At 38.6% G+C, this 27,605-nt stretch overlaps 1 protein-coding gene across 1 annotated transcript in view; it reads left to right on the top strand.

The window, feature by feature from the left end:
- The window catches only part of BRWD3 (bromodomain and WD repeat-containing protein), a 242,942-nt gene that overhangs the window by 210,099 nt on the left and 5,238 nt on the right, over positions 1 to 27,605 (top strand). Inside the window, exons 25-26 of the mRNA XM_067143342.2 lie at positions 9,499 to 9,679; positions 15,783 to 15,966. Of these exons, the coding sequence (XP_066999443.2) occupies positions 9,499 to 9,679; positions 15,783 to 15,966 (365 nt within the window). The remainder of the gene's footprint in view (positions 1 to 9,498; positions 9,680 to 15,782; positions 15,967 to 27,605) is intronic.

Genomic DNA, 27,605 nt, shown 5'->3' with positions numbered 1-27,605 from the left:
GAACAGTCAAACTCCGAGTTAAAACTGTGTAACTCGGGGTTAAGGTTTAACCCACGTTGATGAAACCAGCCCTAAATCTTTTATTCTAATAACGAAAAATATGAACACTACACATGGTTCATTAATCACATTCTATGAGGAACTGTTTTCTATCAAAATTGGTCACTGAAAATGGTCTTCTACACATTTATATTGTACAACAATATTCTAGAATGAAACCAGCTGTTGGTTTATTATTTTACAGAGTGCCTAAGACAGAAAAAAAATTAAAATGTTTTTATGCTTCTTCAAGGTTAACAGCTGAATAGGATATACTTAAAAAGAAATTTTATCTAAAGTTTGGTGTCATAGTTAAATTTTTATAATAGTTACAAACAACACAACGAGCTGTATATATTAAACATTGCATAAGTTTTATGACTTATCTAAAGCCTGGTAATAATTGATTAAGTCTCTGTATTTCAGTTACATAAGCTTTAAGGTATTCACACAATTGTAAATAACACAAAACTTAGTTTAGAAGGTCCTGTTTATGTACATACAATTAGTATAAGTATTTTAATTAGCTATCAAAAATGTCCTGCAACAATCTCCTAGGCTGGTGATGGCAAATTAAGTTGCCGAAACCAGTACCAGAAATAACATTAATAAAAATGCGATCTTTCAATAAGTTCACTATTTTGTAGTATTGAACAGGTGGAAAATCCTACCCTATCTTTGATTGCAAACAGAAATGGCGGCACGGTGAGCGGTGGGTTGTGTTACCGATGTGGAAATACCGTATTTGCAGGACGAATGTGTTGATCTAGGTGGTTGTACCGATGAAAGTGATAGCTACAGCAGTGATGGTAGTTATTTTGAAATAGAAATTGAAGGATTTAAAGATGAGGAGTGTTAAATGCAGAAAGATGATGGACCTCTGCCAGCAAAGATATCTCAACAAATTAGGCCTACGCCTGTACAGTGGTCTAATAATTTGGATTATATCTCACTCGATCCCTTCACTGGAGATCAACGGGCTTTTCACAACTTACTTGTAGGATCAAGTGTGTTGGACTAGTTTTCACTGTATTTTGGAGTGGAATTTTTCAGCTTTTGGCAGACAATACAAACAAGCACGCAAAAATGAACCAACAAAATAAAGAGGATCAGAAGGGGGAACCTAGAAGTATATAATTTGTATTATAGTGAAAATAAACTTTTCGAAAGTAAATATGTCCTTAAAAATAAAAATAAATTGCCTCTTCAGTGACGCCTAGGCTGTTCATGACAGCTGTTGGCGGAGCTGTGGAGGAGCAAACCAGCCTTTAGGCTGAATACCCAACATATTTGAACTATGAGTTAGGTCTCTCTGGTTGTCCAAATCGCCCGTTATAAATTTTTCACATTATTTTAATCTGTCAGAATTAATCTGCCCAATTTTGGTTAGTGAAATTTTCATTTTCCTTTGCCACAGTGTTACATGCATAGGTACCTTGTAAAAATTACAGGTATATAGGAGTAGTAGTAGTTTTATATTCACTACTGTTCAAACATTGGCTCAACAGATCTGGAGTTGTAAAGAGAAAAATGACTGGAAAGTTGCATTTGAGTAGCCTCAAAGATTTGAGGGAGAAGGTTAAAGAGAGGGGAAAAAAGGAAAATGAACCCTATAGGCCACCTGCTGATACACAATAAGTTTTTGACAAACATTTTTGAAGGAAAAGTGCTTAGGAAGAGAAGTAGGAGAAGACCAAGAAAATCATACTTTGAAGACCTGAAGAACATGATGATGTACAGGAACTACAAAGAAGTGAAGAGGACGGCAGAGAAGTGAAGGCATGTAAGCCGCTGCTATGGTTCCAGTGTTGTGACCCTTACCATTATTACTTGATACAAGAACTGGAAAAGACCCAAAGGAAAGCAGCATGATTTGTTCTATGTGATTTCCGACTAAAAACTAGTGTAGCACATTAAAAGGTCAATTAAATATGAATGTCCACCTGGTCAACACTGAAAAATTGTACTTGGACCGCTTGACTGTTAGCGAGTTCTTAAATGTTTAAGATACAGTTGTAATGAAATTTCCTTCAGTTTCTTCATCTATTAATCAGAAAGCAACCCCAGGACATGAAAATACAAAAAGAAGATGAAAGAGAGGTATGTAGATAAGCGAATGCCTGGAATCGGAAGGGAAAACAAAAGAAGGAATAGGTGAATTTCACAGGAAAATGTTCATAAACCCACTCACTCTTCAGAATAGGCCGTAGCTATCTTGCCCAAACGAAAATTGTTCATCCTTAAAGTTCTTGTGCAAGTTTTGGAAAGAAAACCAGATATTAAGTTTGTAGAACAAGGTCGCATGACATGTGTACCCTGACCAATTGAGCCCGTTGAGGTTAGAGTATGGAAGATGACAATTAAGTGTCTGAATAATTAGAGTAATGATAAAAGAAAGAAAAAACTCTTTCAACCTCACCTCATAATGAAGACATATAGACACCAGGAGGAGAGCCAGCTCACTCAAGGATGGGGTAGAATGCCAATACATTAGGCAGGCAGCTTAAATATGCAAACCGATAATTTGAAAACCAATGTGATACAACTGATTGAGATAAATAGTATACATGCCAAAACGTGGTCATTCAAGATCGAAATCAGAGCCCATATTAAATATTATGTTGTGATGGACGTGGTCGAAATTTAAGGTAAGATGAAGATCTAACATTATATACACAAATGTCACAGTTAGAAAAACTTGGGAGTAAGGAGACGAGCTGCTCAACAGCAGTATTTTCCTACTGTATCTGTCAGTCGAGAGATGGCGTGAAATGACATTATTAGACGAATAAGCTTCAGTGGAGCTTCTAAAGGTAGGAAATATCATAATATAAAGATAGTTGAAATTCGAGAGAACAAATTGGGGCAAATATTAATTTATAGGAAGGGGAATTAGGTAATGGAATAATTTATCAAGGGGGAAAACGTCCATGTTCTTTGAAATAATTCAAGAAAAGACCAGATAAACAATTGATAGGGAATCTGCTACGTGGTGTAACCCTTTATGGGGGTATATGCACATATATATATATATATTTATTTATTTATAAATACTGCCGAGGGAAATCCAAAGTATCGGTGACACCGAGTACTTTCAAACGGTAGGTAGTAATATTACGCAGCGAGTAAAACGCCAAATTGAGAATGGAGGCCGTGGTAAAAAAAAAAGATCTCCAATAAGCATTCCAGAATAACCACAGATAGCGCAGTGGAAAGCATGCTAGATAATATTAGAAAATTAAAAGAGAATGGGAGGGGAAATAAGGGACATGACGGGTGAAAATAGATGAGAAACCAAGATAAAATTTGGAAATAGATATATTAGAAGAATTAAATCAAGCTCTTACAATATTACATGAATAGAAGTCTGTACAAATACGGAATTTTCCCAACCACATATAATACAAATTTGTTACACCAAGAATAAGATATCCAAGAGAATGAAAGCAAATAAGAGAATAGGCCAGGAGAGGAAAGAGATAGACAAGAAAAGGATGAATACAGTACAAAGAAAAATGTAGAACAACGAAAATAAGAAAAGGATGTACACAGTTACAAGATTGGAGTATACCAGCATGAAGTCTTCTAAGCAAAAGTCCAAATGTAATATGAAAGTCGCCACCTCTTCAATTATCACCCGGATAGGCACAAATTAACGTTGTCATGCAGGCGTAAGTCACTGTATACTACAATGAAACAGTTTCGAAGCATGCAAAAACATAAATGGCGAAACACTGATTAAGCACAAGTATGTATAGGAGTCGCAGAGTTGCTGATATACCACACGCACATTTGGAAAGAAAATTGTCACTAGTTAGTCAATAGAGGCTTAGATATTGAAGATACAAGTGAAATCTCGGCCTGGAAATGCACTGCTCCCAGTTAGAATATGCAAAGAAAATAGCTCCAAATGCAACATAGAAGTATTTACAATAAGGAGATTATCAGTTTGTCATACCTCATCTTGAACCAAGTAGTTCTGCCCGAAAATGGAGAGTCCAGGGCACATGTCGCTAAGGACGGAGATGACACACAGGCCAAAGTCCATCTCAACACATTCAGAGGAAGGCCAGGTATTTATAGTGTGGAATAATGAGAAATATGTCTGGAAGATTCCAGAGATTAGTGGAGCATGCGTGACAAAGCAGGCGATGTCACATGACGTCAGGCGGCGAAAAGGAAGTTAGTTTATCGTAGATCGTAAAGTGTAAAGGTGGATAGAGCAGAGTTCGTGCAAGGTATGATGTGTGCAAATTCACATAAGTATGTAAGTTCCAGTTGAAGAGAAAATGCGGTTTATATCATGATGAGGGTAAGTCCATATTAATAGTAGAAAAAGGTTATGTGCGTGGCGAGGTTCATAACAGTAGTTGCCGGTGAAGTGAGGAGTCCGTTACATTATCCGCCGGGCACCAGAAAAAAATCCGAAGGATTTTTTGTTGTTGTTGTCATTGTTGTTATTGTTGTTGTTGTTGTTGAAGCAGTTGGAGTTAAATGAAGACTGCTGGTGGGAGACGAAAAACGGAAGATACAGTTGAGTGGCGACGGCGTGGCGGCCCCAGGAACAGCAATGGAGGGCCCTTCCATGAGCTGGAGCGGGGGTCGATAGCAGCCGCAACGGTATATCAAAGAGCAAAAATACTGCAAAACAAAACAAAAGGCGGCAGAAAAATGTCCAAACACAATAAACATGCCTAAATAGAGAAATAGATAATACAAAAAGGTAGAGGAGGAAGGGAAACAAGAAAAGGGCTAAGCGTTAGCAAAGGGAAAGGGTAAGGAGAGAAGGGTAGTTATAAATTAACATAGAAATATATATATATATATAAATATATATCACAAACAACAATAAAAGTTAAGAACAATTACAAAAGAGAAAAAGAAAATGGTTGGGAAGATGTATGTACACTCCCATTACAACCTGTGCCAATTGGGCTGGGAGGGAGACTGGAGAAACCTGTGTGGAGGGAGAAAAAAAAGAGAAATTCCATAAAGGGAGAGAAAAGAATGGGGGGATGAGGTAGACAAACAACAAAGAAAAAGAAAAGAACAAAAAAGTAAATAACACTGGGAGCAATAGACATTTCCAGACCAGATGGAGAATAGAGAGAAAAAAAAAATCAGAAAGAAGAGGAGGTAATAACAAGAAAAGGAAAACACAGGGCAAAAGAAAAAAGATCAAGATGTGAAAGTTTTTAAGGATGAAATCGCTTGAGCTGATTCAGATGAAGTTTTTTAGTGTCAAACAAATCAGTAGTAGATTGCAAATATACAGTGACAGGAGTAGGGAAAGACAAAATACGGTATGGTCCAAGCCATCGAGGACTAAATCACCAATTTTAAAGTTGGATGGCTTATGACGAGCATTATAAGCTTTTTTGTGGACCTGTTGAGCTTTTAGCAATTGATCAAAGGCGTCTTTCCAGAGTGATGAAGAGGATGGCTGATCAGAAGATTCAAGGAGGTTGTGCAGATCCCAGGTTAGGGAAAGAGGAGTTTGAAGATCACGACCAAGAAAGAGCTTAGCCGGAGTTTGAGCCGTAGAACTATTGATACTGGAATTAAAGGCTAACGCCAAAGAAGAAAGATGAGAATCCCAGTCTTTCTGGAAAGAACTATGAAATATAGATAAAGCAACTTTGAGATTACGGTGATACCTTTCCACGGTGTTGGACTGAGGGTGGTAGGGAGAAGTCAAAATACGTTTGATACCCAGTTGAAAGCACATATTAAAAAAAACACTTGAAGTAAAAATAGAAGCATTATCAGAAACAATATTAGCAGGCAAACCGGTAATAGGAAAGATTTGTTCAGTGAGTAAATTAATGATGATCTTAGTAGAAATTTTCCGTAAGGGTCGAAGGACTAGAAATTTTGAGAAGGCATCCAACAAGGTAAAAATATATAAGTTGCCACGAGAAGAACGAACTATGGGTCCAACTAGATCAATGAAAAAGGTTTGGGCAGGATGAGTGGGTGGAAGGGCAGAATGAAGACCAGCAGACTTTATGTTTAAAGGTTTAGATTTTTGACACAATTCACAAGTTTGAACAAAGTTGCGAATAGACTTGCGCATTTGAGGCCAAAAGAAAAGAGAGGCTATACGGTTGTACGTTTTAGTGATGCCTAGATGCCTGCCCACAGGGGAGGAATGATAATATTGCAAGATCATGGGTTGAAGAGCCTGTGGAAGCACCACTTTAGGGGAAGCTTTCTTAGTGGGTTTGTAAACCAAGAGATCTTTAAAAATGGTAAAGGGACCCTGGTAAGAGGGATGAGAGATGGATTGTTTGAGTTGGATGCAGAACTGATCGGTGAGCTGATGCGACTGACAGGATTGAAATGAAAGAGGAAAGTCTGTTAACGCAAAAACAGCATTAATGAAGGAAGATGAAGGCATCATAGAGACATCCGGGGGTAAATCGTCAGTTGTACTTGACTGAGGAGCGGAAGTGTCAAATAAGCGACTAAGAGCGTCAGCTACAGAATTCTCAGTGCTAGAAATGAACTTAAGGGAAAACTTGAATCTGGACAATCGCATGAGCCATCGGCCAGTTCTACCAATCTTAGGTGCATTATGTAACAACCATGAGAGAGCCTGATTATCTGTCTTGACAAGGAATTCTTTATGCTCCAAATATCCTTCAGCAAAATGTTCAATGGAATTTAATAAAGCCAGGGCTTCACGCTCAAAGATAGAATATTTCCTCTCAGTAGGAGAAAGAAGTCGACTGAAATAGGCGATAGATAGAGGAACATCATTAACAACCTGAGTTAGAACACCAGCAACAGCAAGATTGGAAGCATCAGTATGTATTTCAAAAGGTAGGGAGAAATCAGGAAATTGAAGAATGGGAGCATGCATCAAAAGAGACTTAAGCCGAAGAAAGGCGTCCTGTTGAGATTGAGTCCAAATGAAAGGAACGTTTTTACGTTTCAGATAATTGAGAGGCTCAGCAATGTGAGAAAAGTTAGGAATGAACCGGTGGTAGAAAGAAACCATGCCTAAAAAGGTGCGCGTTTGCTTGAGATTTTTGGGAGGTGGAATGTTAGAAATAGCAGAAGTACGTTCGGGATCGACAGCTACTCCCTGAGATGACACAATGTGACCTAAGAATTTTATAGAAGTTTGAGCTAGGGAAATTTTAGAGGGGTTAACTGTGAGACCAATAGAACGTCATCTGGAAAGAACTTGGTGTAGATGAGACATGTGGGACTCAAAATCTGGGCTAAATATTAAAAGATCGTCGATATAAGGATAGAGAAATTTATACTTAAAATCTGAAAATAGAGAATCAACTAATCTCTGCATAATTTGCGAGCCCAAGTTTAATCCAAAAGGAACTTTTGTAAACTGAAAAAGGCCATTTGGGGTGATAAACGCAGTAAGCCTGCTACTACGAGAGTCCAAGGGGATTTGGTAGTAAGCAGAATTAAGATCCAAGAGAGAAAAATATTTAGCTTTAGAAAAAAAGTGAAAGGCGTTTTGCATTTTAGGAATAGGGTTAGAATCATAGAGTATTTTGGAGTTCAATTTTCTATAATCAATGACCAGGCGCAAAGAACCATCAGGCTTATCGACTAAAAATGCCGGAGATGCGTAATTGGAAGAAGATGGGACAATGGTACCATCCAGAAGCATTTTGTCAATAATGTCATCCATTTTGGCCATCCGAGGAGGGCTAAGATGGTAAGGAGGCGAACGAACAGGTGTTTCATCAAGTAAATCAATGTGAGCCTGATAATTAACAACAGAGCCTAAAGTATCTGTGATAACATCGGCAAATTCAGATTTCAAGGCCTCAATTGCATCTAGTTGGGGAGCAGTGGCATAAATATGCTGATGACTGAATACGTGGTTCATAGGGAAATCGAGGGGGTCTACCAAAGGAATTTGAACGTGCGGATTGAAAAAAAAAGGAGATAGAGGCCATGGCAGTATTATAAATAAGGCCAGTATGAGCAAAAAAATCATACCCCAGAATAACAGGAAGTGAGCAATTATTAACCACTTGAAATTCAAACGGCCAAGAAAATTGGGAAATTTTAACATTTAGTTGACCCATGATTTCAAGAGTGTGTTGAGATATGGAAAGACATCTGAGGGTAGAAGGGCGCAATTGAAGATGCGGATGCGTTTGTAAAAGTTGCTGAAAAAAGGAGAAACTGATTAGGGAAATTGCAGAACCTGAATCTAATAAAGCTAAGGAGGGAGTGTTATGTAACTGTACAAGAGTATACGACTGTGATGTAGTAGCAGGCGAGAAAGTTGAGGAAACATAAGGCAGATTTTGCCCAAGAGGTCGTGAGCTGCCTACTGACGACGGGAATTGAAGTTTCCCAAGGTAGAATTGGTACAATTTCGTGCTAAGTGCCCCATAGCCTGACACCGATAACAGCGAAGACGAGAGATATCACTCTGAGAAGGTGGACGAGTGGTAGAAAGCATGTGAGTTGTTGAAGTGTTAAACTGGGGAGGTGGAGTAGAAGAATAATAAGAAAAATTACTATGGGTATTTAGAATATCTAGTTGAGCAATGTGGTAAAGCTGAGGAATAGTAGTGGGTGGCGTAAAGGGATTGATGATTTGACGGAAAGCTGGAGAGGCATAAAATCGAATAAGAGAAATAATTTCCTGGGGATGTTGAGCAATAGCTAACACATCAGAATAGCCGATAATAGAGTCAAGATAATCATAAGCCGATTCATCTGGACGTTGATGACGTCTGATATATTTGTTACTCAGCTGTTGTCGAAATTTCATAAGGCAGAAAATAAGTGTGTAAAACCGAGCGAAAATGAGCCCAATAGCCTTAATGGCAGATCATTGGTTGGTCGGGTCGGGTCGGGTCGGGTCGGGTCGGGTCGGGTCGGGTCAGTCGGTAACATATGTGTCTTCAAGATTTCACTTGAACCTAACATACTGTAATTCTTTTGTTGATTAGAGAGTATAGAATGGGTATAAAGAAAAGCAGTAGACTATAAAAGATTATTTTTGTTTTAAGGGGTCTAACATCTGAATTATTGGCCCACTCTAAAAGAGGGTTGATGGTCGAGCTGTCTCTGCTGTCAGCCGACTGAAATATTTGCAGGACCAGAGAGAAATACCAATAATCAGTCCCAGTATTAAGTTGTAAATCAGGGACTCTAAGTTCCTATGAGACTTTCTCCGGGGCCAAAAGAAACTATTAATTCAGGTTCTTATTCAGAGATTGAACTGCTGTACGTAAGTTCCTGAAAATCTTGTTGAGGTTCATGTATCTATATAAAGCTAAGCCCAAGTGTACCAACTGAATTAATTCTCATATTATTTGTACTGAATGAGTTTTTATGCAGAATATAGTGAATATTCTTTTAAGAAACACATTTATTTTTCACTTCTCTTTTATTCAGCTGTGGACATCAGAACTTTTGCTTTGTGTTTAATTTTTAATTGTGACTCGTTACTTTTGATTACAGGGAACCTGTTGATGCATTGGAATTTCCTGATTATTTTCAAGTTGTAGATACTCCAATGGATCTTCGCACAATTAAAGAGGATCTTTTAGGTGGTAATTATGAAAACCCTCTTGAATTCTGCAAGGATATGCGACTGATGTTCACTAATTCGAAGAACTACAACACCAATAAACGCTCAAGGGTTTGTAATTACCTTGATATATCTTTATTTTAAAATATTTTAGAACTTTGTTGAGAATAATACATATAAAGACTGTGAAATTGTTCACAAATATTTTGTCCATCAAAGATTCTATTGCAGTATTTTTAAACTGAAAACTCTGTTGATATCTGGCTGCTGAATTGTAGAATTTCATGCAATGGCAAATGCTAGGGTACATATTTACTTCTATCAGTGATTATCATAGGTCTAATTTACTTACATAGCACACATATTAACTTTTGTGCCATGAGATGATTCTGAAGTCAGTATTGTGTAATTAGAGCCTGGGCCTTCGTGGATACAATCAGCCATTATGAGTTAACCTACAGCTGAGGATGACGCAAAAATGTGTCGAAACTAGTACTGAATATAATTAGAATGTTGTAATTACATCTATAATAATAATAATAATAATAATAATAATTTCGTGTGGCTATTTCTAGCCGAGTACAGCCCTTGTAAGGCAGACCCTCTGATGAGGGTGGGCGGCATCTGCCAGTTGTAGATAACTGCATGTTATTGTGGTGGAGGATAGTGTTATATGTGGTGTGTGAGTTGCAGGGATGTTGGGGACAGCACAAATACCCAGCCCCCGGGCCATTGGAATTAACCAATGAAGGTTAAAATCTCCGACCCGGCCGGGAATCGAACCCGGGACCCTCTGAACCGAAGGCCAGTATGCTGACCATTCAGCCAACGAGTCGGACATTACATCTATAAACATTATTATTGTATTGAATAGGTGGACATTAAAAACTTATTAATTGAAATTCTCATTTCAGTACGGACAAAATATGAAATTTCGTATGTTAACTGATACAGCCCACCAAGCAAATCAATAGCCTGTCAGTATATCGGCTTAAGAATCAAAGTAGGAAAACTTAAGTAAAGATATAAAATTTATAAAGCAATGTATTTCGCAGAATTTGACTCCCAAATTTTTTAGGGGTGTTTTTAGAAAGCATAAATTTCATCTCCATCAAAGTAATGTTCAACTAAAAGCCAAAAATCTATGGTTATGTAGATTTCATAGGGTTTTTATATCACTTACAATTTAATATTTATTATGAGTTTTATATTTGCCTATTTTCCAATTTCCTTGTACAGCTGAGGATGACGCAAAAATGCGCCGAAACTAGTACTAAATATAATTACAGTAGAATGTTCTAATTACATCTATAAACAACATTATTATTGTATTGAATAGGTAGATATCAAAAGCTTATTCATTGTAATTCTCAGTTCAATATGGACAAAAAATGAAATTTCTTACGTTAACTAGAAATCCATTACCAATCTGTGGACAGATTTTCATCACTCATTTTCAGGGATTCCTTTATACAGTCGGTACCCTTGTGATTCTATTGGGTCTTGATCACTATTTCTTACTTCTTGAAAGGCCATGATTAGAATTTTATGTTTGTCCATGATGTCAGTGACAGTCTTTAATTTTCCAATTTGGCACAAAGAGTTAACATTGTGTGTCGAGAGGAAAGAGATTTGTTTATGTTATTCTTTGAACTTTTTGTGTAGATGCTGGCTGTTGAGTTTTCAGATGCTCCGATCCATCATAATCTTCCGAATGACAGCCCAACGCATCCAAATGCTGTCTTTTCTGCAATATATTATTGCAGTCGGTGGAATTCTTTTTCAAAAGACTTTTCATGGTTGACTGTCTAAGGTGTCACCTTGAGATGAGGATAAATCCTCCAATTACAATTCTAAATGTTGTTTAGAAAGGTAAAGATGAGAGATGAAGGATGATTTTATGAAATTGTGAAGAAGGCTTTCTGCCTTATTTCATCCTAGTTGTTCAGGACCAGGAGTAGGCATTTCCTCCATATCCCGCAAACATTATGGTTTTCCCGCCAATACTCGGGTAGCTGATTGCAGTGGTTTCTCACTGGGCGATGGGGTCGCCACATCCCAATGCCTAATTATTATTATTATTATTATTATTATTATTATTATTTAGGTACGTTGGCAAGTAAAATCATTATGGTTGGATTGTTTATATCGCATTTTATACCTACTTCTCTCCAAAGATTACGTAGACTATACTGGCCTGAGTTATGAGATATTAAACGATCACTTTGTTAATGATGTTGCCTGCTATATTAATAGCAACAACCGTGAATATTTCTTAACTAAAGTAAACTCGTTTCATCATCCCGAGGTGGTGCAGCCCCCAATGGAAGGGAGCTGCATGTACCATTTTTACCACATATCAACTTTCCTGCCATTCTTAAATCTCTGGCAATACGGTACCAGGAATTGAACTCAGGCCCCCGAGAACGGCAGCTAACTATGCTAACCATTACGCTGGCGGACATTCTTAACTAAAAGAACCAGACATATAGCATGACTGATGCATGAAACTATTCACCTATTTGTACGACGTCATCAGAGCTGCAGTAGGCCTACGCTACGGGGCAAATATTTCTTAACTACAAAACAGATGTACTGCATGACTCTGACACGTGTTTTCATTGCACGGGTCATACGGACGAAACTATTCACAAATTTGTGTGATGTCATCGGAGCTGCAGTAAGTCTTGTACCTGTTTCGAAGTGGAATCATTCTTCCCCTACGAATAATGTTGGGGGGTCTTGTATGCAAGATTCCTTTCTTTTTTCTTTTTTGTCCCAAAAAGCCAGGGAGGATCTAATACGCAAGAGAGTCTAATACACGAGTAAATACGGTATGTCAAAGGACTTCTTCGTTGGTCACATGTTGGACACATATGATCTTGACCAGGGTCCTGTAGATCCACATTTTGAAGGCTAGGATTTTCTTCTCCATGGCATTGGTTAGCATCCAAGCTTTAACTGTGTTAAAAAATTGTGGAGCAGGTGTAACATCTCGCTATTTGCCTCTTCAAGTTTAGGCTAAGGTCCTGACTGCATAGCATTTTTTTCCGTTTTAATGAAGATGTTTCTTGCTTGTTCTGTGCGGATTTCTTCACTTAAAACAATTTACAAATAGGTGAATTTAGTTGCATTCTCAACATTTTGACCATTAGCTTTGAGTATATAGAGTAGCACTTCATTTTTGCTGATGACCATGCATTTCGCCTGTCCTACATTAATATCAAGGTTGTATTGAAGGCTTGCATGGCTCACGTTGCCTAAGAGATTTTACAGACCTTCAATAATGTCACCAGGAGTACAGTGTCATCTGTATACTACCAGTCATACCCATCATTGATGGGTTACTGTTTGTATAATTGAGGCAGTAAAGTGATAGAACACCTCAATTAACAATAGTGAGTCAATGTAATGTTTTAGTTTATAAGTTTTACGGACTGAGGACATTGCAGGCCATCACGTTTTGTTTTCTGCGAGCTTACTTGATGTTATTACAACAACCCCCTCCTTTAATGATTCCCTTTCTAAGTGATTGCATTTTCCTTCTCACTTTCATAGTCATCTTTATTATCTTCCTGATCAATAATAGCTAATGACCAAGCGGATTTGAAGCTTATTTAAATAATCGCAACAACAATCACTATCATTATTAGCTAGTTGATTACCATGAAAACTAAATAATACACTACCTCTGTTGGCAATTCTCACCATTGATGGACTTACTAATAAAATTGTGAATATCTCCATTGTTATAGCTCGTAAGGTAAAAATATATGAGACATTTAAGACACATAAAAGATTATCAAATAGATCTATAATTGCCGTTACCCCCAACTTGGCAGACACATAAAAGATTATCAAATAGATCTATAATTGCCGTTGCCCCAACTTGGCAGGTTCGATCCTAGCTCAGTCCAGTGATATTTGAAGGTGCTCAGATACATCAGTCTCCTGTCAATAGATTTACTGGCACATAAAAGAACTCCTGCAGGACTAAATTCTGGAAGCTCTGCGTCTCCGAAAACAGTAAAAAGAGTAGTTAGTGGGACGAAAAGCAAATAACATTATTATTATTGCCGTTGTATGCACTGTTTAGATTAGTATTTCCAAAAATATTTTAAGTTTGTGAAAATGTAAAAAGGTCGGTCATGTTGATGGTTGAGGTAAATGGTGAAAATAAATCTGATTTGCAGCAAAAGTGAAAATATGATTATGGGATGAACCAGTGCGTCACAAACCAGTAGTTATCAGAACATGTATGAACCAGAGAAATGGCATGTTACTTTCCACCAATATTGGGGCAGGCTGTTCTACTCGGTTAGCCCTTAGTTCATGCTAACAATAATTAGCGGTAATGACATCTATCGGAGATGAGTGGCAGCAGAGACTGGACAGATTCTCCATCAAAACAACTTCTCCGAACCATTTCCAATCACACATGGATTGAAGCAGGGTTGCGTACTTGCTCCAACTCTGTTTGCCTTGTATCTGGCGGCAATGCTTTATGAAGCAACAGACAACCCCGGCGTAGAAATTAAATACCGCTTTGATGGTGGCCTTTTCAACTTAGCCGGACTTCACTCGCAAAGACATACCAGTGTTACTAGAGTAACTGAAATGCAGTATGCTGGTAATACTGCATCACTGGCTCTTGCGTTTGAGGAACTGCAACAGTCGGTCAACAGTTTCAAGGATTCATGTGACCTTTTTGGCCTCACCTTCAATGCCAAAAGAAACCAAGGTACTTGCTCAGCCTGCACCAGGGACTAACATCCCAGAATGTAACATTACCGTTTCAAACACCGAACTAGAACAAATAGACCACTTCACTTACCTTGGGAGTATCTTGTCAAAGAGCTGTACTTCAAAACAGGATGTGGAAAACAGACTTCGTGCTACCCATGTGGCCTTTGGCCGTCTGTCACACAGAGTCTGGAATAAAAACCTTACAATTCGCACAAAACTAATGGTTTACCAGGCAGTAGTCATCTCTGCACTTCTCTATGGCTGTGAAACGTGGACCTTATACCGCCATGAGATAAAAAAAATAGTGGAGTGCTTTCATCAGCAAAAACTACGCTCCATCATGAACATCAAGTGGGAAAAACTATGTCTCTAATGTTGAAGTTCTCAAGAAAGCATGTGCTAAGAGTGTAGAAGCATTGGTTATTGGCCATCACCTCAGATGGGCAGGACATGTGCGCCGTATGAATGACATGAGACTACTGCGCCAGATCCTCTATGGTAAACTTGGCTCCGGTTCAAGACCACAGGGTGCAACCCTGAGATGTTTCGAAGACCAACTGAAACAAACCTTAAAGATGGCAGAACTAAACCCACAAACCTGGGAAACACTTGCCAAGGACCGTTTATTTTGGCAGCAAAGGTCTGTCCCTCATTTCAACACTTCAAACAAGAACTCCCCAGGCATGAAAATATTAAGTGACAGCAACGCAAACTTCACCAAACGCAGCTAAGACCTCCCCCGTCCCTCAGTTGCACGATGTGTGGACGTATGTTCTACACAAGAATTGGCCTGTGCAGTCACCGGAAACTTAAGCACAAACTGCTGTGAATTGAAATGAGCTGTTAGCCAGGAAATTGGTTGAATTGAAGTGAGCTATTAGCCAGGAAATGAGAAACTGCCGATGATGACATACTCTAAAGATGAACAGCAGTGGCAACAGCACACAGTCCTGTTGCGTGCCTCTTGTAATCATGACTGGTTCCAAGAGCTTAGTTTTGATGCGCACAGTCACTTCCTGACTCCTGTAGGGATTTCAGATTATACCGGTGTCTTCAATCCAACCCTGTGCTCTTCAGCGCATTGAATATTTTGTTGTGAAGACACCTATCAAATGCCTTGCAATCTTCCAAGAAACAGGCATGCACATTGTAGTTGACGTCCCTACAGTACTGGAAAAACGCATGAATTCCGAAAATGGTCTCACGCATACCCTGACCATGTGGGATCTAAATTGGGATTTGTCCACATTTTCCTCACATTCCAATAACAATAATAATTACTATAGGGTGCTTTTGTCAACCTTGAGTCTTTAAGTAAATACAGTAATATACCTTTGCATATTGGATGTTATGTTTTCTTTCATAGTATCTTCCAATATACTCTTTGTAATTTTTTAATTACAAAATGTATTTGAAAATTGATACATTCTGTTTACTTTACTTTTTCATCTTTGTGTTTTTTGATCAGATATATTCAATGACTGTTCGACTGTCAGCTATGTTTGAGGAACATATGAAGAAAATTATATCCAATTGGAACTTAGCACGACGGCGTGAAATGATGAAGAAAATGTCTGAAAAGATGAGAAAGTCAAAGAAACAAAGGGGAAGTGCTGGATCTGGTACTCGTACCCGGGTAATGAATGGTGCAGGTAAGTCTAATTTGGTTAGCAAATGAATTTCTTAAAAATAACTAAAAGCAACTTTTAATATAGTAGTAGAATCTGAATTATCATCAGATTATGAAAAAATCCCAAAATGTGGGTATCGTATGATAAATAAATACAGTAAAACCTTGTTAAGATATTTCTACAGGGGACAAGGAAAGAGAACATGTTAAGCGTTTTGAATACACGAATAAAAACTATCCAAAAGGAATATGTAAACACTTGATTTTTTTTTCTCACATGCATGCATTTTACGCCATGTATGTACAGGATGAGAGAGTATTAAAAGACGTTAAAAGTGCGAGAGAACAAATTTTAAAACCTTTTCTACTGAGGCTTACACTGTAACAACAGTGTATTACACTTGTTTTAAACACCAGACAACACATATGTAAACATTTGCACTAGGGCCCATAGAAGTATCAGCGTATTATTGCAGATCACACTCTTTCTAAAACAAATATTTCGGATCAGTGGGTTATTAAACATTGTTTTCTGGTCACACTTCTCGACAATTATTTGGAGGTTAAACTCGGCCATGTGCGAGAGAATGACTTTGATTTGCTTTGACCGCCATTTTGAATGCGACAGCACTTCTATCGACTGGAGATAAAATTCGAAGGTTCGTGTTTCAACATATTTACCATCATTGAAAGATGCGAATGCTTGTCCATTTCCTGGATTTTAATTTTGTCTTCATTAGTAAGTGAACCTGGCAGTAGGTATAAAATGCCTTTGGGTGTGGCGAGCCATCGTAACAATAGCATATATGGATAAAGCAGATCTGGTGCCTTGGAAAAGGTTAGGGCGTGTCCTGCTAAAAGCGATGCGCAGCTCTTCCGGTGTTGGGAGAACTTTGAGAATTGGGCAGCCAGCACCAAACTACATCAAGATGGCAACAGCAAATGTCCTGACACTTACGGGAAAGACAGAAGAACTGGTTGACTTCATGAAAGAGAAAGATATAGCCATACTTGGACTGTGTGAGACCAAGAAGAGGGGTACGGGAGAGATTCCTCTGAAAGAAGGATACAGGCTGTATTACAGTGGAGGACATGAGGCAAAAAATGGAGTGCCCATCGTACTTAGAAAAGAAATAAAAGAATATGTGGAATATACAAAGTATGTCAGCAATAGAATGATGGTGATGAGACTCTACTTTGAAAATGGCATGAAAAATCTATTTCAGGCCCCACAAACGGGTTGCATAGATGAACATCTAGAGGACCTTTTAGAGGACGTGGAGAGACAGATAGAAGATAAGGAAGTGCTATTGATGGGAGATCTAAATGCACAAGTTGGAATGGAAAGACAAGGAAAGGAAGATGTTGTTAGGGCCCTTTGGATATGGAAATGTAAATCCAGAAGGCGAGTTGTTGGTGGATTTTTGCATGAGGAACCAAATGATTGTTGGAAACACCTGGTTTAGGAAGAAGAACAGTCAGAAGATTATAAGGTATGGTTGGGGAGACAGACGAGAAAAGACCATGATTGATTATATAATCATAGAGAAAAATGCTGGAAGAACCTTTTAGATGTTACAGCCATGCCTGAAGAAGCGTTTGGTGGGGACCATAGAGTTGTGATAGGAAAATTGAAAGTGGGAAAGATTGAAAAAATACCATTAAGAAGAGAGAAAGGAATTAAAGTATGGAAGTTGAAGGAGAAAAGCATACAAGAAGAATCTCATAGGGAAATAATACACTTGGTACCCAGGATGGAGATGGGGAATGTTGAAGACAAATGGAAAAGATTTAAGGAAGCACTGGTTGAATGTGCAGAAAAGGTACCTTAATTAAGGCCACGGCCGCTTCCTTCCAACTCCTAGGCCTTTCCTATCCCATCATCGCCATAAGACCTATCTGTGTCGGTGCGACGTAAAGCCCCTAGCAAAAAAAAAAGAAACCATCAGGAAATGTGAAAGACAAAGAGACACACTGGTGGAATGATAGGGTAAAGATTAAAGTGAAGAAAAAGAAAATGGCGTGGAAAGCATGGAAAACATCTAAGACTGAAGAAAGTAGAAGAAAATATGTGGAGGCAAAGAATTTGACCAAGAAAGTAGTGGAGGAAGAAAAGAGGAAAAGCTGGACCTTATTCACACAGAAATTGAGAGATGATATGCATGGCAGCAAGAAATTACTGTATGGTATTTTAAGAAACAAAAAGAGAGATCAAGTAAACACCAGATTTGTGAAGGATGAAGGCAGCATAATATTAACAAAGCCAGAAGAAATAAGAAATAGATGGAGAGAGTATTTTCAGAAGTTGCTGAACATGAGAACTAATGACAGTCATCAATGGACGACCAGGGAAGGCAATTAGTTGATAAAGACATTACATTGAATGAAATTAAAATGGCAGTAAGAGAGGTGAAGAATGGAGAAGCTGCTGGAATAGATGAAATTTCAGTGGAAATGATAAAGGTTGCTGGAGCTGTAGGCCTGCAGTGGACATATCACGTTCTCAGGATTGTCTGGGAGAATAAGGAGGTCCCTGAGGATTGGCAAAAAGGAATAATCATCCCAATTTACAAGAAAGGCGATAAGAAAGTATTGAAGAACTACAGGAGAATTACTCTGATATCCCATGTTGCTAAGATAATGGAGAGGATACTGGAAAGTAGGATAAGGTTGAGGGTTGAAAATCAGATACAAGAAAATCAGTTTGGTTTCAGAAGTGTAAGGTCAACAATAGAGCCCATTTTCATTACAAGACAACTAATGGAGAAGCAATGGGAGTATGGGAATGATATGGTGATGACATTCATTGACATTGAAAAGGCATATGACAATGTCCCCAGGACTAAAGTTTGGGTCAGTCTGGTGCAAAAAGGAATTGGACAGGGATTAATCAAAATGGTCATAGCAATGTACAAGGAATGTTGCAGTTGCGTGCAAACACAAGTTGGCAGGACAAGTTGGTTCAAAATCACTAGTGGGCTGAGACAGGGAAGTGTTCTATTGCCAATCCTGTTTATAATAGTAATGGACGACATCAGGAAAACAGCAGAAGCAACATATGGAGGAAGATAAATGAACATCATGTTATTTGCAGATGATATTGTGATTTGGGGAGAGGAGGACATGAAGGTTCAAGAACAGTTGGATGTGGTGAATGGGAAGATCGAAGAATATGGATTGAAAATAATTGTAGAAAGAGTCATGACAAGAGGTCAGATTAGACTTGCAGACAATCCTCTGGAAGTAGTGGAGACGTTCAAATACCTGGGGAGTGAATTAATGGAGAATGCTCGACTGGATGCCGAGATTAGTAAGAGGATTCAAGCTGGAAGCTGTTTCTATCATAGTGTAAGAAACATGTTATGGGACAAAGATGTGCCAACGGAAGCAAAGGAAACTATGTGCAAGATGTATTACGTACCCATAACAACTTACGGAGCAGAAACTTGGACAATGACAAAGAAGGATGAGAGTCGAATACAGGCAGCCGAAATGAAGTTCTTGAGGAGTATTATATAGAAAAGTACAAGAGACAAAATAAGGAATGGAAAAATCCGGGAAGAAATGGGAGTGGAAAATGATAGAATAGAGAAGAGTTGGCTGTTTGTTCTTCTTCTTATTCCTCTTCCATGCTTTGTGGGGTCATATTTGCAAAATGGGTTGTACTTGTGGACTTGACCAATGATTACAGCCAGATGTCCTTCCTGGCACCAACCCTGTGTGTAGGGATGTACGTATTCACTATTGCTTGTTTCTGCTGTTGCTGATAGCATGGTGTGTTTTGTGTATATTTATGAGGAGGTACCTAGTGTTTTGATGCGGAAGATTCAGACATTTGTGAACAAATGTCCTAGGAACATCTTTGAGGTGTACTGGCCAGAAGTGGTGTCAGATGAGGAATTATGGAAGAGAACCCCCAATTACTGATTGAACAGTGTATCAGAAAATGAAAGTGGCAGTGGATAGGCCATACACTGTGTAGATCTGATGACAGCATAGCAAAACAAGCTCTCAAGTGGAATCCTCAGGGTCAGAGGAAGGGAGAAAGACCTAAGATAACATGGAAGAGATCAGTGAAGATAGAGAGTGAGCAGCTTGGGTATACATGGGAAAGCTGGAACACATGGCACATCACAGAACCAGATGGCAAAACGTTGTTGCGGTCCTATGCTCCTCAACAGGAGTTGAAGGAATTAAGTCAGTCATGAAGAGGTATGTAACACTCAGTCTCCAAGTCAAAGGAAGTAACCAGTCATGGCTAAAATCCCCAACCTGACTGGGAATCAAATACTCTTAACAAAAGGGCTTGATGCTAACCATTCAGTCAAAATCTTTCATGATTTAAAAATTGCAACAAATCAAAAAAGAGAAAAGAAATTGTAGATTGAGGAAGATACTACCACTTTCATTTCTTGATCCACTGTTCAATTTGTAATTGAGGGATCTCTTCCACTTGTATGTAAAATATATCAGATAGGAAAGAAAAAGGGAACACATACAAAAATAGATACAATATGAGACTAGTCTGAGCAAATGAAGTACAGAAAGGAGAAGTAAGAACTAAAATGTATTGACAAAAGGACAAGAGAAATCCTCCAGTCATTTCTGTCATATTGCTTTACCCATTGTAGATACTGTATTTTCTGAAAGATATGACTGTGTCATGATCATGAAGTGGCAGGTACTGATTCACCCTCTGTCCTTTTTAATGCTGCTTCATACATTATTCTTTCTTTTCAAGGTATAGGAAAGAGGTATGCACACATAATAATAATAATAATAATAATAATAATAATAATAATAATGTATTTATCCACCAAATAGAGACACTTTTCTTTTTCCAATTTTTATAACAAAAATCTAGGGTGAATCTTTTAATGCGAGGAAACATTTGTAACATATTAAAACCCTAACCATCTTGAATGTGAATAGGTCTATAATGAGCATCAGCTGCATAAGTTACATTACAAAACACATACAGCGTACAGTAGCTTAAAATTGGAAATAAGGTGTAGCAGTAATTACTGGCAAAACAAAATTCTACTAACATCTTACTGCTACTGTTAATTCATAGATAAGCTTCACTTGCTACCACTTTCAGCATCACTGTCATCATCCATCACAGATTAACATTCATGTTAAAAAGAACCAGTCGCACTTATCTTCACATATTATTTAAAAACTTGAATTTGAGCATGACTACTCCATCCTTCACTTCACATCATCCCAAATAAGTATTACACACGCTTAGTGACGGCTCGTGCAGTAAATTAGTGTGTGCTGTAAGCCATTCCCCCCTCCAAAAAATAAAAATATTTAGGAACATATGCGATTTTCAAGAGGCATTCTGCTGAGTTTTCCTTACTGAACAAAGATGCAAACAACCCCAACACATATACACATTCCTCATATAAAAAACTAATTAAACACACAATAACACCTGTAATGACAAAACATTCACAAACTCAGAATCACTTGGTGTGAGCGCACAAAAACAGAACTTCTCAATGTTATCAGAATAATTGAAATAAAACCAGCAATGTCGCAATGCAAAAATGACATGTTGTGTTGTTTTAGTGAAATTTATAAACTAGACATTTTGTAATTAAAGAAAATCACAATATCATGTCCTTATTTTGACAACATAAAAAGTACAATTTTTATAGTTCTTTGATTTACAAATGTGGCTATGGAATAAGCAAGTTGGGAGTATTAAAAGATCTGGCAGGAACAGCTAATGGCTTCCTCTACAGTATTTTGTTTTCCCGTTTGCTTTGAGCAATAACCTCTTAAATACTACTGCTGAGTCAAGAGGGTGCCACCTGCCACGTTCTCATTTCGGTCGAAATATAAGTATGACTAGTGCAAAAGGCAGAGTTCCTGCTTTCTGGCAGCTGTATGAATAAATACAGTAATAATAATAATAATAATAATAATAATAATAATAATAATAATAATAATAATAATAATCTTATGGCCTTGGCTATCTTGTGCAGGCATTTTATTTTGATACCATCTAAGTTGCCTGATCATCAATTTAAAAGTTCCATTTTACTCTACCAGATGGCAGAGTAATACAGATCTGTCTTGGGCAACTTGTGGTTGAATCTTTTGTTGAAAATTAAATGTGTCCATTAAACAGAAAAATCTCTTTTCCAGAATTTTAGGGGGAAGTTGGAGTGCATGCATTATGCGGTGCCATCCGCTGCGTGAATAAATACAGTAGTAATAACAATAATAATAATAATAATAATAATAATAATCGTACGACTAACATCGTGACTAACTTTGTACGACATGGAGTATCGATGGGCTTTTTCTCCATCCTTTAAAAATCTGTCTACTTTTGCCCAGTTTGAGCCCACAATCTTGGGATCCAGAGACGACACTATTACTGATCCACAGGTATAGGGACCCATCTCCTGTGTTGGATAACATCTATAGTAGAATGCTTAAGCATTTGCAACATGTTCTATGGAATATGGAGCAAGAAAGGATTTCCTTTCCTGTGCCATCTTTGCCGTAAGACCTATCTGTGTCAGTGCAATGTAAAGCAACTTGTAAGAACTGCTATTAGCCAGTCTGCCTGATGAATAGCTTCTGTAAACTATAGAGTGAATGGTGAACCAGCAATCTGTGTAAGTTTTGGTGAAGAAAACCTTTTGCTTTCATCAGTCTTCCCTCTGCATAAGACTAGAAGGAACTCTTACGAGTTGTTTTCGGTTGTTTTTGTCGAAGAGAGCACCTGTTCCCTGTGTTTTTCATTCTCAAGATAGTATACAGTACTACCTGGCATTATGGAATTCCCTCCACTGTACATCTCGGAGGTAATTGGCTGACATTTATTTAGAACACATCTCTCCAGAAATTTTGTGACATTGTTTAGAAGGTTTCAGGAAATAGAGTTCGACAAAGATCAGAACTCAGCGTCACATTGTTTGAAATTGTCTTCCATGACCTAGCTGCCACTGCTGAGTCTACAGTCATTTCATCCATTATTTGCTCTGTATTTCAGCTCTAGAGGAATGGCAGTTACTGAAACACTGCTCTAGTTCTGATTTTCATTCACCAGAATTGAGGCTGTTTTACCACTACATTGTTTGCAGGTACACTCTGAGCTTTATTTGCAAAAGCACTGTTGTACAGGTTGTTAAAATATACATTTTCCTTGGAGTCCATATTGTTAGTAAAATAATTTGGCTGCCCCACGTCTATCAACTCAAAGTTACCTGCATGACATAACATCCTTAAGTTTTTCAGCAGCATTATGTGAATAGGCCTGACCTTGTTGGGTTGCTACATTTCTGCTGGGTCCTAGTTCTTCCCTGAATGGACTAGAGTAGTGCAGCATATTGCTGAGCAAAACTTACTTACAGGTAGACCTCTTTATACGCGCAACATGGATGCGCCAGACAAGAATTACTCAAGTGAAGTAGAGGGAAGATGACCCTATCTCCCTTGAGCTGGGTTAGTGGTTATGTATGATGCCACAACCAATTATTATTATTATTATTATTATTATTATTATTATTATTATTATTATTATTATTATTATTATTGTTGTTGTTGTTGTTGTTCTGTATTAATGGTAGTTGAGAGTTCATGCAGATCTTCTTTTTAAGCTCTAATTAGAAACATTAGACCTTCCATACGTATCTTCTTGTAGGAGTAATCCAATCGACTCACCACATCACATGAAACAATAACAAGAAATCAGTGACCGAAGTTTAGCACCTCAAATAAGATGAACTAAGTGTAATGCAAAACATCAGGTAAATTAAATAAGGAACTGGGCTAGTGCTGCCTCTGAGCACCACAAAATGTCAAATAATATTGTTTGTCCAACCCTTGTCCCATTTCCCTACGGAGTTGGGTGTGAGGTGAGATGAATCTGTTGTGGTGGGTTTTTATGACCAGATGCCCTTCCTGACGTCAACCTCATCAGAGGAGTTAATGAGATGAAATGAATGACGTGATATATGATAGTAGGGAGAGAGAGAGGGTGAAACCCGGTGCCGACACATAGCCTCCTACTGTCGAATAGCACTAAGGGGTCTGCTCAAGGCTTAACATCCCCATCCGACGGACGAATCACCATCAACAGCGTCATATGCCCTCACTCCATATGAGCACTGCGGAGAGGTTTGGAATTTCATCCAGGCTTTTGGCACGCAATCTAGTGATTAGAAATTGTATACCACCACCTCCCCTACCCTGCCAGCCAACATTCTGATGGTGAAATTTTTTTCGACCAACGGGACTCGAACCAGCTAACCTCAGTGTCATACCGTTTTAGACTTCAGCACCTTAACGATCATGGCCACCAGGTGGGCTCAGAATGTCAAATAATGAAGAAAAGTAATTAAAATAAATGCCCAGAATGAAGCCAAATATACCACCACCAGTTATTTAGATCCTTAGCCAAGGTCCATGTAGAAAATCGCCTCAAACTCCATTGTAGAGGCACAAATCCGATCACCAGTAGACATGGCTTCCATCCTGGTCAAGTCTCCAGAGTGAACTGCCAGACTCGCTTAGCTTGGGAACACCTATCCTCTCGCTTCCATGTGCAGCCTCATATACATCTAGTGCATGCTAGAAATTGTCCATGGTGCAGTTCAGAAGAATTTAAGTGTTCCTAATTGAACAGCAATGGTATTTAAAACAAATATCAGTCTTCAATGGGATGCATGATAATATGCAATGTCTAGAATGTTCCACGGTAGTCTATGACGTGGCCTAATTGGCATAGGCTTTTTGCATTGGCTTTACTGCCAACCCTCCAAACTAATATTTGGCCAAAACCCATCATACAGACCTTCCTATTTCCATTCACACTCGCAACCATCAAACCATACTCGATAAATGTGTGTGCGGGTGGGTTTTTTTGTTTGTTTTTTCCCTCCAATGGGTACTTGGATATGATCCATTGGCCGTGACAGTGGGCGAATTGCGATCTTCAGAACCCTTTGGTTATGAAGTTACTCCTTGCATCAGAGGCAAAGATTACTATGTGTATGTCTTTCTGTGTCTAGTGTGATGGCAGCACGTAATGTGTTGTGTAGTGTTTGATGATGATAATGAGGTAGGGAGAAGGTGAAACCCAGTCTCGGTGCATAACCTACTCCTATCAATTAACACCAAGGGATCTGCTCAAGGCTGATGTGAGCGAGCTATTAAGGATATTGAGGGAGATAATTAGGCTTCTAGCGAAGGACAGAAATGAAGTTAGGTCTCCCTCAAACAATGTACAGAGTATGGTAGGTAGATAAGAGGGAGGGGAAGGAAGGAGAGAAGTTGTGGAAGGCAGGTGGGCTAATATTTTACATACATTACCTACATGCATACATTATCATTATAGACTGTTATGCCTTTCAGCGTTCAGTCTGCAAGCCTCTGTGAATTTACTAAACGTCGCCACAATCCTCGATTTGTAACTAGTGTTGTGGCCTCATTTAGTTCTATACCTCTTATCTTTAAATCGTTAAAAACTGAGTCTAACCATCGTCGTCTTGGTCTACCTCTACTTCTCTTACCCTCCATAACGGAATCCATTATTCTCCTAGGTAACCTATCCTCCTCCATTCGACTCACCTGACCCCACCACCGAAGCCGGTTTATGTGTACAGCTTCATCCATCGAGTTCATTCCTAAATTAGCCTTTATCTCCTCATTCCGAGTACCCTTCTGCCATTGTTCCCACCTGTTTGTACCAGCAATCATTCTTGCTACTTTCATGTCTGTTACTTCTAACTTATGAATAAGATATCCTGAGTCCACCCAGCTTTCGCTCCCATAAAGCAAAGTTGCTCTGAAAACAGACTGATGTAACGATAGTTTAGTCTGGGAGCTGACTTCCTTCTTACAGAATACTGTTGATCGCAACTGCGAGCTCACTGCATTAGCTTTACGACACCTTGATTCAATCTCACTTACTATACTACCATCGTGGGAGAACACACATCCTAAATACTTGAAATTATCGACCTGTTCTAGCTTTGTATCACCAATCTGACATTCAGTTCTGTTGAATTTCTTACCTACTGCCATCAATTTAGTCTTCGAGAGGCTAATTTTCATACCATACTCATAACACCTATTTTCAAGTTCCAAGATATTACACTGCAGGGTTTTAGCACAATCTGCCATTAAGACCAAGTCGTCAGCATAGGCCAGACTGCTTACTACATTTCCACCTAACTGAATCCCTCCCTGCCATTTTATACCTTTCAGCAGATGATCCATGTAAACTATGAACAGCAAAGGTGAAAGATTACAGCCTTGTCTAACCCCTGTAAGTACCCTGAACCAAGAACTCGTTCTACCATCAATTCTTACTGAAGCCCAATTGTCAACATAAATGCCTTTGATTGATTTTAATAATCTACCTTTAATTCCATAGTCCCCCAATGTAGCGAACATCTTTTCCCTTGGTACCCTGTCATATGCTTTCTCTAGATCTACGAAACATAAACACAACTGCCTATTCCTCTCGTAGCATTTTTCAGTTACCTGGCGCATACTGAAAATCTGATCCTGACAGCCTCTCTGTGGTCTGAAACCACACTGCTTTTCATCCAACTTCCTCTCAACGACTGATCGTACCCTCCCTTCCAAGATGCCAGTGAATACTTTGCCTGGTATACTAATCAATGGGATTTGTTGCAATCCTTCCTGTTCCCTTGCTTATAGATAGGTGCAATTACTGCTTTTGTCCAATCTGAAGGTACCTTACCAACACTCCATGCTAATCTTACTACTCTGTGAAGCCATTTCATCCCTGCCTTCCCACTATACTTCAACATTTCAGGTCTAATTTCATCTATTCCTGCTGCTTTATGACAATGGAGTTTATTTACCATCCTTTCCACTTCCTCAAGCGTAATTTCATCAACATCATTTTCCTCCTCCCCATGAGCTTGGATGTTCGCAACACCGCCAGGATGATTTCCTTTTACATTGAGAAGCTGTTCAAAATATTCCCTCCACCTCTCCAGTGATTCCCTGGGATCTATTATGAGTTCACCTGAATTACTCAAAACACTGTTCATTTCCTTTTTCCCTCCCTTCCTAAGATTCTTTATTACAGTCCAGACTGCTGCTTGACCTACCTAGCCTTTCCAGGTTATTACGAAAATCTTCCCACGACTTCTTTTTGGATTCAACAACTATTTGTTTCACTCTGTTTCTTTCATCTATGTATAATTACTCTGTCTGCCTCGGCCCTTGATTTGGAACCATTTCTGATAAGCCTTCTTTTTACGTTTACAAGCTGCTCTCACTTCATCATTCCACCAAGATGTTTGCTTTTTCCCATCTTTACACACAGTTGTTCCTAGGCATTCCCTTGCTATTTTTTATGCCACCCATTCACTTTCTATATCCTGAACCTGCTTACTGTCTACTGTTCAAAACTTCTCACTAATCATATCCATGTACTGCTGTCTAATTTCCTCGTCCTGGAGATTTTCTACCCTTATTCATTTGCAGACAGATTTCACTTTCTCTACCCTAGGCCTAGAGATACTTAGTTCACTAAAGATTAGATAGTGGTCTGTATCATTGAAAAATCCACGGAAAACTTGTACATTCCTAACAGATTTCCTAAATTTGAAGTCAGTTAAGATATAGTCTATTATGGATCTGGTACCCCTAGCCTCC

This window comes from Anabrus simplex, chromosome 3 (genome assembly GCF_040414725.1).
Source record: "Anabrus simplex isolate iqAnaSimp1 chromosome 3, ASM4041472v1, whole genome shotgun sequence".
NCBI lineage: Eukaryota > Metazoa > Arthropoda > Insecta > Orthoptera > Tettigoniidae > Anabrus > Anabrus simplex.
Note: the sequence above shows the minus strand (reverse complement) of the source record. Positions and strands in the feature narration are given on the sequence as shown.